This window comes from Lepidochelys olivacea (assembly GCF_965140295.1).
Source record: "Lepidochelys olivacea isolate rLepOli2 genome assembly, chromosome: 6".
Classification (NCBI taxonomy): domain Eukaryota; kingdom Metazoa; phylum Chordata; order Testudines; family Cheloniidae; genus Lepidochelys; species Lepidochelys olivacea.
In genome coordinates this window covers 37,915,472-37,932,163 of record NC_140416.1, presented here as the reverse complement: position 1 = coordinate 37,932,163, position 16,692 = coordinate 37,915,472, and the positions used below count along the sequence as shown (strand labels likewise).

Here is a 16,692-nt window from a genome sequence, read left to right as displayed (position 1 = left end):
AAACTGGTGGTGTGTTCTATAATTAGATTTCACCAACCCAGTAACCAGTGTGAACTCCTGGTTCACTGTAAGTCGTACCATGGAGTCACAGACAATTTCTTTAGTCACTACAGTCTACCTTGCCACCCAGGTAAGCTGGACTTAATGATAAATGGTCACTTACATCAGCAATCACAAAATATTCAGGTTTCTCCCAGTCCCAAGAGACCAGTCACATACCCCAGATCAATTTGTATCTTAGATCTTATACGAAAGACGATGCTGGTAGCCAATTGTATAATAAACCAAGGATATATTAACTATGAAAAAGAAATGAGAGTAGTTCTTCGAGTGCTTGCTCATGTCTATTCCAATAGGTGTGTGCGCACGCCATGTGCACGATCATCGGAAGGTTTTTCCCCTAGCGGTACCCATCAGGTCAACTGTGGAGCCCCTTGAAGTGGCGCCCTCATGGTGGTGTATATAGGACTCTGCTGACCTGCTGCCTGCTCAGTTCCTTCTTACCGCAACTGACAGACGTTGGAGCTTTCTTCAGTCTCTTGCTTCGCAAGTGCCTACCTAGTGGTTACCTTCTACTTTGTTGTAAATAGTTCGGAAAAGTTGTAGTTTAGTAGCAGTTATAGCTAGCCTCCTTTGGGGGTTCCCCCCCCTCTAGCTCCCCTGACTGGGATATGCCTCGGTTTCAGGGGTTTAAGTCCTGCAAACGCTGTGGGAAGCCTATGCCCAAGGGCGATCCGCACTTATTGTGCCTTAAGTGCCTGGGTGAGGGCCATCAAACAGATAAGTGCTCCATTTGCAGGAGCTTTAGACCCAGGATGAAGAGGGAGCAGGACTATCCCCTCAAGCTCCTTTTAATGGAGACAGCTCTTCACCCTCAGCTGGCACCGGAAGCGGCGTTGGCAACATCGGTGCGCAGCACACCGGTTTTTGGTGTGGGATGCCTTGGCACTGAAAAAAGACTCCTCCAGGAAGCATTGTCACTGCTCCCCGGCTCACAAAGTGGGTTCAAGCATGTGGCACTGCTTTTAGTCCCTGGTGCCACATAAGAAGAAGAAGGCAGACTGGGGTCGGTCCCCCATCAGGAAACAGCACTGGGATCCCAGCAGGGTGTGTCCTCTATCAGGGCACCCACGGCCTGGCCCTCAGATCCTGGCACAGTCAACCCTGGCCCTGCCAGGGGCTCCGTCGAGTCCGGTGCTTGTGGACTCCCTGACTCAGAAGGCGTTGGAGGATGAGACTGATCTCCCCTACACACCAGATACCTTTGAGGCCGGGCGGGACATTATTGCCATGATGGCACAGTCCCCAGCCCTGCAGGTGCAAGGAGGGTGGCCCAAAACTTACACCTCCAGGCTGAGGAGGTGACAGAAGACTCGGACCCAGTGGTGGACATTCTTGCCACGAAGGGTCCTTCTGGGATAGCCTTGCCCCTTGTCAAGACCATACAAAACACCACAAAGGTGCTATGGCAGACCCCGGCCTCCATACCGCCCAGGGCCAAAAGGTTGGAAAGGACGTATATTGTGCCACAAAAAGGGTGTGAACACCTTTTTACCCCCTTCACCCTGGAATATTAGTGGTGGATGTGGCAAACCACAAAGAGCGGTAAGGTCAACCAGGTCCTGCCCCAAAGTCACGGGTCGCTAAGAAACTGGACCTTTTCGGCTGTAAAGTCTACTCAATCAGGGGGCTCCAGCTTCGTGTTGCTAATCAGCAAGCAGTGCTCAGCCACTACGCTTTTAATTCCTGGAGAATGCTAGCTAAGTTCTAGTAATTGCTCCCATCAGGCTCTCGCCCAGAGTTCGCGGTGCTTCTTGAGGAGGGCAAGGTGGTGTCAAGGACCTCCCACCAGGCCGCCCTAGACTCAGCTGATTCTGCGGCTTGGACCATGGCCACAGCAATCACTATGAGACGGAGCGCATAGTTACAGGTTTCAGGCATACCCCCGGAGGTCCAGAACACCATTCTGGACCTGCCCTTTGACTGTGCTGGCTTGTTTGCTGAGAACATGGATTCCCATTTGTACAGTCTCAAAGACTCGAGGGCGACATTGAAGTCCCTATGGCTCCACACTCCTACGCCCCAGAGGAAGCCCTTCAAACCCCAGTCCCCTCCCTCCCCCCCCCCCGCTTCTACTCCAGACCCCCAAGGCAGGACTCAGGCAGGAGAAGGGGCAGGAATAATAGGAGGCGCCGTCTCAGTCCTCCTTGGGCCAGGGCCAGGGCTCATCCAAGTAGCTCCCAGGGCTGAAATGTAACTTTTGAAGATGCACCCAAGGATGGAGCACCAGGACTTAATCCAGATCCATACCCTCCCTTTGTGAACTGGCTATCCCACTTCTACCCTGCTTGGTCCCAGATCACAACAGATTATTGGGATATTCTGTCCAGTTCTGTTCCCTCCTGCCTTCCCACCTACCTTCCCAGACCCTCTTCAGGGACCCTTCTCACAAGCAACTCCTTCTCTAGGAGGTGCAATCTCTCCTCGCTCTGGGGGCGATAGAGGAAGTTCCTCAGGAGTTCAGGGGCAAGGGATTTTACTCCTGACATTTCCATATCCCCAAGGCCATGGGGGTGGGGTACATTTGTTCAGGGGAAATTGTGACCGAGTTGGCCATGTATGCACAACATAGTTTAGTTGATGCAGGTTATGTTGGCTTATAGCCGCCAACTTTTGTATATTGCTTGCGAATGTGCACACTTGGGTGCTTGCATCAGAGCTGCATGTGCTCATCAAGGCTGGCTGTCAATGTAAAATGTGGTGCACCGTGGGTAGGGATCCCAGTGTGTCCTGCACCATCATCTGGCTCAATGCCTTATGGGATATTTTCATAATACTTATCTGAGATATCAGTGATTTGTCAAGGGATTTCTGGGAGCTAGAGGGTCAAGTTCCTATCATACCACTTTCTCCATCCCATAATGCTTTACACATTACATAATTTTTACACTTTTTTAAAAAAGCCCTCTCAGCTACTTTTAGGTCTCTCTGGTAGAACCACGGACCCTGCAAAGTTCAGCACAGTTCTCATGAGCGTTGCTAATGCAGGAAGCATGATTTTCATATGTTTGCGGTACGTGAACAAGTACTACTGCACCTGGAATTGAGGTGAGGAAGATGCAGAAATGTTCAAGCACAATAAGCAAATGCTGATGGTTTTCATGGAGGAGCTCCACACTGGATTGCTGCTTCTGAGCCTGAGAAACAGACACTGATTGGTGGGATTGCATCATAATGCGAGTTTGGGATGACAAGCAGTGGCTGCAGAACTTTCAGATGTGAAAGGCCATGATCTTGGATCTGTGTGTGAAGCTTGCCCCAGTCCTGCAGCACAGGTACGCCAAAATAAGAGCTGCATTGACATTGGAGAAGCAAGTGGTGATCATGCACTGAAAGTTTGCAACACTGGATTACTCTCAGTCAGTGGGCGATCAGTTTAGAGTTAGAAAATCCACAATGGAGACCATTATAATCTAAGTGTGTCAGATCATTAAGTATCTCTGGCTACACAGGACTGTGACTCTGGGTAATAAACAGGAAATAGTGGATGGTTTTGCAGCAGTGGGGTTCCCAAATTATGTTGGAGCAATTGATAGCACGTAATTCCCTATTCTGGCATCAGCCCACCTTGCCACTGAGTACATCAACAGAAAGAAATACTTTCCTATGGCTATGCAAGCTCTAGTGGAGAATCCAGGGCTAATATTAACATGGGCTGGTCAGGCAAGGTGTATGATATTTGCATCTTTGAGAACACAGTACTTTTTTTAAAAAGGCTGCTGCAAGCAAGGAAATTCTTCTCTGACCATTGGATTACCATTGGCAGTATTGACATACCAATAGCGATTCTGGCTCATGAAGCTGTACACTGGCCACCTGAACAGCACCAAAGAAAGAGTCAACTACCGCCTCAGCAGGTAGACAGAATGGATGCTTGTGCTGTTTACTCACTGGATTGGATCTCAGGAATGCAAATGTCTACTTGGTTGTAGCTGCATGTTGTGTGCTGCATAATAGCTGTGAGGCAAAGGGGGAAAAGCTACCACCAGGGTGGAGGGGCAAGGTAGACAGGCTGTCTGCTGAATTTGCGCAACCAGAAATAAGGGCTATTAAAAGAGCTAACAGTGGAGCTATATGGCTGAAAAGAGTCTTAAAAGACCATTTTAACAGTCAGTCATGGTCTAAGTTCCCTCTAAGCTGCGCCGCCGCACACGGCCTATTAAGCCCTGCGCAGGGGCTCACAGCTGCAGCAGGGAGAGGTGCCCCTTTCCGCAGGCCCTAGCGTGGACCTGCCCCAGACTTGCCATGGCTGGGGGAGAGGAGCCCCTCCCTCGCCCCGGCCCCGCCCAGCCCCGCCGGAGCTGCCGGGGAGTGGAGCCCCTCCCTTGGCCCAGCCCGGCCCAGCCCCGCCGGAGCTGCCGGAGAGAGGAAACCCTCCCTTGGCCCAGCCCAGCCCGGCCCAGCCCCGCCGGAGCTGCTGCAGCCGGGTAGAGGCGCCTCCTCCCCTGGCCCCGAGCTTCTGCAGCGAGAGAAGGCTGGGGGGAGTACTCTCTCTCCACCACAGCCCTGGGGCAGCTGGCACCCCAACCCTCCAGCCCAGCCCTACCCCAGAGCTCGCACCCCAGCCAAATCCTCATTCCCCCACGCCCCAATCCTCTGCCCCAGCCCTGAACCCCCTCCCACACTCCAAACCCCTTGGCCCCATCCCCACAACATGAATTTTGTTATGGGCACCAATATGAAGATGGTGTGTCACACGTCACCTACATATTGGTGCACATAACAAAATTCATTCTGCACATGAATGTAAAAAATTAGAGGGGACACTGGTCATGGTAGTGTTGTCTGATCCTTTTATGAAATAGTGTCTCTAATAGTGTCTCTAATAGTGTGATTAAATATAGGTGGATCTTTGCTACCTGCGTTTGAATTCTGCAATGCTTGGTGTAGACTAATAAATATATACTGAGTTTCCAAAATAGAACTTAAATTTTGTTGCCTGTTTCTTTGAACACAATAAAGTGCAAACAAATATGAAATTAAAAATCTGTAACAGCAATGCAACAGGGTGAACTATATTTTACACCCAAGGAAAAACAGCAGTAAACAGTGATCATTTATGTTCATGTACGTAAAACCTTACTACAGTGTAGTAGGTAGGGCTACACATGCACCAACTTGTTGTTTTCACAGGTTGGTATATGCATAGCTGTAGTTCTCCTTGTGGTTCTCTGGCATGGAGTGGTAAGGGGTAAGGATGTAACGGTACATCATGCTGTGATCTGGTATGTTGGAGGATGTAGGGAGCACTGACCATGGAGTACTCCAATGACTGGAAAGACTGCTGAGTCCAGGGTCTTTAGGTATGTAGGTCAACAAAAAGTGTTCTGCAATATCTGAGTTTGTTGCCTGAGCAAACCCATGATGTCCTGATATGTTTCCCAAAGTGCCTTGGTCCTTTTTCCTTTCCTGAAACAACCTCTGTCTCTCTCTCTCCATTCTTGGTCCTTCTCCGTGGCCACAGTCATATGCTGCCTCTGAGCCTTTGGTTCCTGGTCTAAGACTATAGAGGATTGGAATATCTTGGAGAAAATATCCTCCCTAGTCCTCTTTCTCATCCTGATCAGGGTCAGATGTTAAGCAGGCATATCTCTCAAGGACATCATGCCAGAGGCTGCTGATTAAAGCAGTCAGATACATCATTAGATTTAGACACAGTGGACAAGGAAAGATGAGTCTCAAGACTCCTATAAAATCTTTTAATAAGAAATGCTAATTGTCACTTTAATTCTGGAGCACCTCGCTGCAGCAACACTCAGCAGCTCAAGCCATAGTGAATACAGCCTGCCTAGCCAAACAGGGAGGAGGGGAAAAGGGGTATTCTGTTGCTAAAAAGTTTTCAGTGATAGGCACCATTCATCAGGTATGAGTATAGGGACAGTGCGGTGAATATTGGCAATATTTTCGCAGAAAGCAATGATTTTGGATGATCGCTCACTTCAGACAGTGACAAAGGCACAGAGAACAGAGCTACTACTGGCATTCCGAAGCCACCCAGGCCTGTATACTGCTAGCCTGATTACTGCAATGGTGCCAGCCAAAATCCTTGCAGAGTGGCATGGGAAAGTCTCCTAGTGCAGGAAAAGAAATAAGGCTACAATTCTTACAAATCTTCGAGAAAGAATTGCAGAGTATCTCCATGAAAGTTTATTGAGATATCTCAAGAGGATAAAAGGGACATCCCTACTAAGATAAACAAAGTACTCCTACCTACCCCAACAACCTAAAGAGTTGAAAAGTGGACACAGAGTCTATTTCTCTTTGTTCTACCTCAAATCAGCATCCTGTGCTTGGACAAATGTGGATTGTGTAATCAGACTGCTTTACTACTTTTTTTAATTTATTCCCATACATAATAGTAAAGCAATCAGAAGTCAATTACTTTGTTCTATAAACTTGCAGATGGGGTGGACTCCATTTTTAAATGGGGAAGAACGTTGTGGGAGGGAGGGAAAGAGAGAGAAGGGGTAACAGGCAACAAAAAGTAAAAAATGTATTAGAAAAATGTATGTACACGCTTATCCGAGCTCCCTTCCTCTTCATCATCAAATTCATATGAGCTCACCTGGTGGTACAGGCGTGAGTTCACTGGAGTTTCCAACAGCTTGTGGCATGGTTTAAGTCCCCTGCCATGTCTCTTCTCTCCCCCCACCCCCCACCCCTTTACTATTCACAGCAAGAGTTTCTGCCTTGGGCGCCTGAGAAGTGTCCACAGTCATCTGCAGGGTTCTAGTGGGGTCACTGACAAGTATGGCATGCATTTCATTATAACAGTGGCAGGTCTGTGGGGCAGCACCAGATTTCTTGTTGCCCATCCTCATCTTCTGGTAAAGTTCTTTCACTTTCACTCATCCCTGTTATGACCCCATTTCTGTATCCTTTGTGCCATCTGCATGTTGATGTAGATATTTCTGTTGCCGTTCCACAGATGTGCTTGCACATCCTCTTCTCCCCATGGGCTAAGGAGATCTAAGACTTCTTGTCTGCTCCACTTTATCTACTAGGTCTCTGTGTGGATGGTCAGATACCTTCACCAAAAATGAACCGGTAGGAATGTGTGCCAAATTGGACAACCAGGAAAAAGCATTTCAAAAACATGCAGATGAGTTTTGGGGCACAGGCAAGGCGGACTTCTGGTGTCTGGCCCCGTCAAAAGTTAAAAATTGTGACCGAATCAACACTGTTGCTGGAACAAGGGCACAGTGGGATAGCGGCTGGAGGAATGTTAGGGTTGACATATGTAATGCGGTGTCTACACTCCCACTGCATCAACCTTAGTGGATTGACCAAGGCTCTGCTTTGTTCAGGAAGGTAATGTTATTGCGTCACTGTAATGCATGCATCAGCAGGAGACAGTTTTTGGTGTAGATGTGCATAACTAGGCCTTCTCAGGTCAATTTATGTCAACCATCTTTGTAGTGTAGACCAGGCCAAAGTGTCTCAGAAGGGTAAAGGGCCATGCGCCAGCTACTGCATCACAGGAGAGGAAGCAGGCTCCACAGAACTGCTACATCCCAATTGGCACAGGTGTGGGAGTCGAGGGGGATAAAAGCCTTGGTTGCCCCACAACCATCTCTCATGCCCTCACAGTCCATAACTGTGCCTGTGTATTGGGAATGTATGTTGTGCTGGATATCAATCTGGTGCAATTTACTCCCTCAACAGAGCAGCAGGGTAACAACACACTCTTCTTTACTCTAGATCATGGCAAAGCTAAGATTGAGCCCTCATTGATAGAATTGCTCAATCAGTAACACTCAGTTTTTGAAACAACAGCTGCATTAGTAACTTCTATAAATTCAAAGTTTTAAAATATTTGTACCTTCTTTTTGTTCCTTGAATTGACTTTCATGCTTATTTCATTGTTAATAGTCTGTAGTTAACAGTGTGGTCCTCCCCTCATGGTTAGTGGGAAAGGAAGATGCAGACCATGTGCTATGGCTTCTACTCTGTGTCCTTACAATATATAATGCTGTGCAGTACTTTTTTGGTTATAATGATTAGAAAACATTTTTCAGCTTCTGATGTGCTTTGTAGAATTCAGTAGGTACTATCTGTCTTATTTTAATCAAATGTTGGTATCAATTTACAACTGTTCATTTTAATCAAATAATCCTACTAGTTTGCAGTGTTTCTTTGCGGGGGGAGTGAAAAGTCTTGACCACCTTTTCTACTTTAACTACCTGATACTGTTTCATTTTCTCAATTTAGGAACTTCCGGCACCTTTGTTTGATGATGTCCACAAAAACCAAGTGGAATGGAAAGAAACAGCTATTAAATCTAAACCAGAATCTCAGGAATCCATGAAAATAGCCTGGCGTTACCAGAATTTACCAAAAATTGAGGTAAATACGTTTAGTATTCTATCTGATGTTATCCTATACTTTGATAGTAAGGATAAAATTCACTTGTTCTATAAGTAAAATCTCTGAGTAGAACCTATACCATGGAAGCGTTTTCAAACTGTGCTAAAAGGTTTCCTCGGGAGAGCAAAGTGTCAGTCACCAATACATAACTTGATTAGCAAAGATACAGAGAGATGAGAAATTGAATTTACTATATGGCATGAAGTCCAGATGTACTTCTGAAAAGCACTAAAGGCTGGTGAATATAACACTGTTTCAGACAACTTTTTAAACCTAAAGATACCTATAGTATTGTACATTTTTCTAAATTTAGCTATTCTTAGGTGATATGTATCGGTTGAATGAACAGTACTTATTAGATCCCACTAGTGAAAATACTTTATTGATGCAAATTGTTGACTTGCTTATCCATGTGCGTAATAAGTAAAGTAAGCACTTGAGATTATATCAGCTTCATTGTCACTAGAAACTAATTGCTGTGAAGGTGGCATGTAAGACACAAGCCCAGTGATCACTTCTTCAAAGTTTACAGCTGTTAGTATTTTATTAATTATGTTTTTCCTTGGGCTAGTTACTTTCTTGTTTAATCTAATAGCGAAGTCAAACCTTACAAAAATTATAGGATTTTGGACTACACAGAACAACAAACTTTTTTGGGGGTGCTGTTTGGCTTAAGTATGTTATATACTGTGATTTAGATGTAATCATAACTGCCTAGTAAGTTAGCCATATTCTAAAAAAAATTGGAATGTGACAAAATGAACTTACAAGGCTTGGCATGTTTGGTTTTCTCTGAAATTGTACAGACGTGGCTATATATTTTGTGTCAGAGAAGACTTACATACGGTGACATGCCAAATCAAATAGCCTCCAGTGTGATCATATAATCTCATCAATTTTATTCATGTAGAGCTTGCTATACCACTCTGAACTATTACAAAATATAAATACTGTGTTTTATCCAGTAATGTACACTAAATTCAAAATACATTGATGTACAAACAATTGATTGTCACTATTTCAATACAAAATGTCCTGGGTCTAACAGAACAAAAAGCTGCATATAATAACCCAAAACAAGCTTATTCTGTCCAGTAATATATTATTTAATAGAACACCATGCACTTGTCCTTGGTTATCACAGATGGGATTTGCATATTGAAAGTTGTAAACTAATAATTGTCTGATCTAGAACAACTGTGCAGTCTTATAAGGTATGATTCCCTCATTACCATCAACATTTTCTTACAATTTTTGAAATGTTTCACAATTATGTATTAGAACATTGGTCCCCAAACTTTTTATGTTGCGTTCCCCCCTTACGTGTAACATAACCTGTGTGTGCCCCATTAGCGGGGGCTGGGAGTGGGACTGCGGTTCGGAGCTGGGGCCAAGGGCTGTGGCTGGGAATGGGGCTGGAGCTGGGCCTGGGACTGGAGTTGTGGCCGAGAGCAGAGCCGTCGTCCGAGCCAGGGGCTGAGGCTGCGGGGAGGGCCTGGGGCTGGAGTGGAGCTGGGGGCAGAGCGGGGCTCCCTCTCCAACCCACTGTGGAGGCTGACCCGGGCCCCGACATGACCCCCGAACTTTCCTCCTCACCACCCTTGGGGAGTGTGCCCCACATTTGGGGACCACTGTACTAGAATGCTTGTTTGTTTTCAAGTGAATGCTAAATTGCCAAAAACTTATATGAAATCAATAAGACTTGAAAATAAAGTTATAGTTGTTAAAATAATGGTCAAATGGAAATTTCTTTTTAAAATATATCAGTTAGATGAAAGTAATCTCAGTGATCAGAAATATTTGATGACTTGTTGAATGATGCAATATACACTTATTGGCTGTTTGGAAGTAATAACTTGTGCAGGACCTCCGTCCCTCTGATAGTTTTAATATACCTAGTAATAGCTGTTAAATATTTCAGTTTCCATTAATTCATGTGTGTTGACTGATTAGAAATTTCTGTCAAAAGGAAACTTCAATAAAACATTTTTTTAAAAAGCTATTTTAAATCCAGTTTTAATGCTTATATTTTAAAATTATATTTAGAAAGAGTAAACTGTTTGTTTTTTTTAAATAGGGCTCTAAATGTCAGCAGAAAACTTATCTAGTCAATATCTCTTTTTATGTGAGGCATAAAAGTTGTCTTGTTAGTGGTTCTGTTAACTAATTTAATTTTTAGTTGTAAGTAGCCAAAGAGATTTCTGTTGTGGAGGTGGCTCAGTTATTCCCTTTCCCTTCCTAAAAACAGGTTAAATAAACTCTTAGCAAGCTAATAATTATTTTATATTATGTATCATGTTTAAATTAGAAGTCCTGGCTTGAACAGTGTATTTTATATGTGTAAATATGAATATATTCTTTATATCCTATATAAACTATAGATTTAGGGTAATCAGTCAAAAGGAATTGGATATTGTGTGTACATGCTGCATACAATTACGAATTTAAAAGGTACTTTTCTCTATATCCAGGGATACACTCATTGAAACTCTTGGTAAAAACTTCAGGTATAGCCTAGTTTCCAATGAAAGGTATAGTGGGGGTTTTTTCCCTGTTTTGTTTGAATAACTGCTTGTGTTCTTGGGGCAATATATGAACTGTCACAGCATGAAATCAATTTTCTGCCTTGATTCTCCCAAATCTGAGATTTCTAGCACATTAGTAGTGCAATTAGAATCATTAACAGCAGACGGTAGCATAAAAGCGCATTCTGCTGACTGACAATTTAGTGTCTTTTTCTCCTTGTGCAGACGAGTTCGTAGGAATCCAGTAAAGAACTGGCTTGAACCTACAATCCAGAAATAAATTTATCACTCAAACTTAAGAAGAATGAAAAGTCTCAGTCTCTCTCTCTCCTCTCTTCATGGCCAGTCTGCTAACACAGATTATTCATGCTTACTTGATTCAGGTGGGCTTTTTGCAAGCTTCCCCACTAGGCCTGGGAATGTGGTACATTGAAGTCTATTCAAGGCTTCTGACATAGACTGAGCTTTTATTGCGTGGTGTTTTATTATAGCCAAATCCTAGTCTCCACCCAGTTTGTAGGCACTGTGCTCATTCTTTTGAATTAAGAAAGGTTATCACCTACCTTAATCCATGCAGCAGTGTGGATTAAGGACACCAATGTGCCCCAGGATTTTCAAAGAGGATCCTGGAAACTTCTTGTTTCTTCTTTTTTGCTGTCTTTACTAAACTCTATTGGGCCTCAGTGAGGATTTGCATCTGAAATGGGCAACCTGGAGCTTTTCTCAATGAAGACATCAGATCAAAGTTCAGTTAGTCAAGGCCTTTCTAAAACATTAAGGGGGTTTGGGCGTACACAATAAAAAGATGAGCCCTGGCAGAGATTGCAGTAAAAACATTGTGTTCTGTAATCCGGATAAAGGATAGATTATAGGCCAAAGAACAGCCCCTTTTAAAATTGCTTTGAGAACCCTCATACTAAATAACTTTACACTTTGCATTTAAATATATATTTTACCGTAATAGTTTGTTTTATTTTGTAATTTAGAATGTAATTTCTAGTAAGTACAATTTTAGTAGTTTTAGAGAGCTCACAGGTTTCTTATAAATATATTAAATACTTTAGATCTTTTTATAGAATAAAAAAATGGTCTATTAGTGAAGACCAAGGACTTCTAAAGACTTTTTTTTTCTTTTAAAGACTAAAAAATTTTTTCTCTGTGTTTATAGTTTTAACATTTTGTATTTTCTGACAGCTAACCCAGCCTAATATGCATTTTATTTTTCAGACATTAACTTGGTAATTCCTAAGTACAAATGTAAATAAATTCAAATAATATAGTTTTAATTAAATCTGTGATTTTAAAGTGTTTTTAAATTTGAAACATAAAATAAAAACTAAGAAAATGCCTAAGAAGGTTTCCTTCAAAAAAGTAATAATAATACCCTGATACTAACCAGGTCTGTCCTCTGTGTGTATTCAAAATCATATATGTTTATTTTAATGACAAAACCATGTCTTATTATTTTTACTCCTTTTAGAGCTGTCGAATCCATATCATGTTTAGAATGGAAACTAAATTATTTTCTGGTTCATATTTAACAAATGTGTAAATGTTTCTTTGTAAATTCCAGTTTCAGTACTACATTTTGCTCTTCGTTACACTTATTAAGCTATCCGGTTGTTTTCAGTGAGGGAGGCACAATTGTAATTAGGGCAGAATTTGTCCCAAAGAATCCTCATTACTGATGACGATACATAAGTCAGAAAGAGCCCAACTCAATTTTCAGATGTTTGATTTTGTTTGCAGTATTGGAACTTTTTAAAATAACTAAACAAAAACTCATCTTTTCTATTGAGAAACCCTAAACATAATATCTTCTCATGCTATTTTTAGTCACTTCTCAGGGTGCAACCACACTGTAAGTGCAAAGCAAAATGCATGTTCATTTCATCTAAAGCTTCTGTTTTTTGCGCAGATAAACTTTTTAATCTGCTGCACACAGTGTCATGACTTTCAAAGTTAAATCTGTGTTGCTTTACAATGACTATGGAGCATGCATTCTTAAAAACTGCTTAGTGTCAGCCCTTGGCCTAAGTCACTGAATTTTATACTTAAGCTATGTTTATACTGGTGTGTATACTCGTTTACCTGACTGTGTACATCCTTGCGCATGCTCCCCATACCTACGCCAAGTGTTCGCATATACCTGTGCTACTTTTCTTACCTGACATTAACAGTGCCATTTCAGGGTCAGTATCCCAGGGTCCTGTGCATCAGAGGGACACGCTTTAGGAACCACTTTGCTAGGTGGTGTTTGTTCTGTCCCCTGACTTCACACATTTACAAATGGCAATTCCTGCTCACCTGTCCCTCCTGCCAAAGTGGGTGGAAGGTGTGGGGCAGCTGGAGGATGATCTGGTTCTGCCCCTGCTTCTTGTTGCAGGACAAATGTTTATGCAGTGGAATTAGGTGATCGGCAAGATGCAGAATGGAATCTGACAATCCATTCTGTTCCTATGGAATAGATGTAGTGAATGCCAGTATTGCCACAGTATAACCATGGGTGAACCATCACTTCTGGTGCAGGAGAGCTAGCATAATGTAGTGGAATCACATAGTTTTGGAAATTTTAGGTGAGCAGCAGCAGCTTTAGAACTTCCAAATGAGGAAACAGACCTCCATAGAGCTGTGTGGTGAACTTGCAGTATACCTCCAGTGCCAGAATTTCTGATTCAGGGAAGCCATACCAGTGCAGAAGTGGGTGGCTATTGTACTGTGGAAACTAGCAACACCAGACAGCTATTGGTCAGTCGCAAATCACTGTCCACTGTCAGGGTTGTGGTTGTGTAGGTTTGCAAAGCAGTTAACACTGTAATCTACTTACAGGTGGTGCTATAAAAAAAGTTCCAGAAATAATATTTGGATTTGAGGGGCTGGGGTTTCTGAACTGTGCAGTGGCCATTGATGACACCCACATCCCAATATTTTGCCATCCAAAAGGGCTCATGAGTATGTGAACCAAAAACATTACTAATCGCTCGTTCCACAAGGCTTACTTGACCGCAGAGGCAGATTCATAGAAGATTAGGGTTGGAAGAGACCTCAGGAGGTCATCTAGTCCAACCCCCTGCTCAAAGCAGGACCAACCCCAACTAAATCATCCCAGCCAGGGCTTTGTCAAGCCAGGACTTAAAAACCTCTAAGGATGAAGATTCCACCACCTCCTTAGGTAACCCATTCCAGTGCTTCACTACCTTCATAGTGAAATAGTTTTTCCTATTCCCTAGTCACGAATACCAACATTGGAAGCACTGGAAAAGTTGATGAAACCAGGGTGCTGAAGAGATCAGGGTAGTTCTTGAGAGGTCGGAGGAGAAGAGACTTTATTTCTCAGAAACTATGTGGTTTTTCATGGTAAGTCTGTGCCACCAGTTATTTTGCAGGACCTAGCTCCTAACTCTGTTCATGAAACCATACCCCGACATCAGTGGCCTTGGAAAAAGGGAATTCAGTTACAAACTCAGTAGTTACAGAATGGTCATGGAGTGTGCATTTGCTAAGCTGAAAGCTCATTGGTGCTACCTATGCACCCATCTGGATGCCAGCGTGGACAACATTGTTCACATAATTGTTACTTGCTGTGCACTCCATATTGTTTGTGAGGATAAAAGGGAGTGCTTCCATTCTGAATGGGCACAGAACAGATCTGGTTTACAAACTGTGTACAGGCAGCCAGATCCCACCCACATGCACATTGGTCCTGGTTCCCAGCGAGCAAGGGAAATCAGGGATGCCATATGTGCACACTTCTTAGAATAGCAGGGAGGCAGAGGGTGATTTCTTCTGAGTGATACCTTCACACCCTGCACAGCAGCTGGAAAAAAAAATATGAGGGAACACTGGCAGATATTTGTGAAGGGTTTGTTCCACTGTAGTGGATGGTTATTGGCAGTTTGTTCTTGAGATTATTCACCCATTACAGACAATTATAACAGGATGCCTCTTCTGGGTTAACACCTTTGGGATTAGGTTTATGCTATTGAGAGTGGTGGCCAAGTTGTAATGCATTCACTGGGCAAATGCTTTTGTCTTAAATGTTCACACTCGTTTACAAACCTCTGTTACTGGGAACACTCTCTCTCTTCTAACGATCTTAATGACATTTGATTGAGGGGTTCACCCTCCCCTCCTCCCCCGTTCATTGTTGTTGGTGCCAACAGCACTTACTGGCTGTTATGAAGCACTATCCGGAAGGTTGAAACAGGTCAAGGTTTGGTGGGATGAGGGAGGGAGGGAGAGACAGGAGGAGGAGGATCTGTTTACTCAGTGGTTAGTGGCAGATGCCCATATTGTTACTTCAGTTGCATTTCATTGTTCTGTATATGAACCAAGCTATAAAGATGTTTTATCTACCTATTTTCTGTGTTGTGAGTTCTTTTGCTTTTGAAACCTGAGTGTTTTCTGTAACCATATAACGATGTACTTTCATCATCCCTCCCGTGTATCTTTGGATATTTCTTAACCTGGCAGGCGTTGAGGGGGATAGACAGAAAAGTGTTTGCAGTATGATAGTACCAGACAGTTACATTATTTCAATTCATGTGCTGTGAATTGTGGGACCCAATGCCAAACCTGAAATCATCTTATGTCAATCAGACACAAGACAAAGAAACTAACATTTATTAAAAGTAGTATATGGAATATGTAACTGAAATATTTTTGAAAGGAAATGCAAACCACCAGAACATAATGGAACTGACTCATGAACAATGGTCAAATGTTAATGTTGGCAAACTTATTTCCTTGCCTCCCTCTGACTAGGGTGGAAACAATGGTGGGAAAATTGTTCTTGGGGACAGCTGGGGACATCTCCTGCATGGGTTGCGGGGTGGGTACTTGGTGGGCTTCAGGGACTCCTACAGGCTTGTTGTTCTCTTTCTGGAAGCTCAAGGGGTTCATCCTGTACGAGGGGGGGGTTAGGTGGCAGTGGAGGGTGTGGTACCAGGCTCCTCCCGGTCACTGCAGGGGTGGGAGTTGGTCCTCTGTCTCAGCAGCAGCACCCTGGGCAGCAGTCAGAGGAGGAGGTGGTAGTGCCAGTTCACGGAGAGGTGCAGTGGCCATGGCAGCAGGCACATCCCAGACTCATTCATCCGCCAGTTCTATGAGCCTGTCCATTATGGCATGCTCCCATTCCCTAAGGCATGCCTCCTGCTCCCTGCGTTGATTCATCAAGGTCTCTTCCAGCTGAAGAGCCAATTGTGCCATACCCTAGGAAACTGAAACTGCTCCTGGTTCCTCCTGTCTCTGCCTATGAGCAGGTCCTCCACAGTCCTCCTCTCTCTGTCTCTGCTGTCTCTGGGGGGCTGCTCCCACCCTTGTAGTGGAATGGTTTCCCTCTAGAGAGTCAAAGGTCCTGCCAGTTCAAAGGCAAGGGAAGTGTTATTTGTTTTTCTTCGGTAGAAGGCAAGAAATCCATAGCAAAGTTATGTTACATGGGGGAAGGCCACAATATTGATACTTCTCAGCATTCCAGAAATGTGACTTAGTCTTTCTCTCTGGTTCTCAGACAACTTCTGCATCCTCCAAGGAAGGAGCAGAGGCTAATAATAGTAAGATACATGTTTTAAAAAAATTAAAATTTCCATAGTGTCTTGAGGGGTGGCAATTCCTTCCAGGGGCTGTGTTATGAGTTTGCAATTTCTTCTCTCTGGCCAGCGTTTGGATAACATACCAGTTTTCAAGATACCAGACAAGAGCTTTCTAGTCTTGTGGAGCAGATCTGGGTCTCTGCCAGAGA

General features: G+C 43.7%; 1 protein-coding gene across 3 annotated transcripts in view; it reads left to right on the top strand.

The window, feature by feature from the left end:
- ELP4 (elongator acetyltransferase complex subunit 4) overlaps window positions 1-16,692 on the top strand; it is a 258,260-nt gene that overhangs the window by 50,278 nt on the left and 191,290 nt on the right. For all 3 annotated transcript variants that reach the window (XM_084631195.1, XM_084631194.1, XM_084631196.1), the window contains one exon: window positions 8,272-8,406. In XM_084631195.1, coding sequence (XP_084487321.1) covers window positions 8,272-8,406 — 135 coding nt within the window. The remainder of the gene's footprint in view (window positions 1-8,271; window positions 8,407-16,692) is intronic.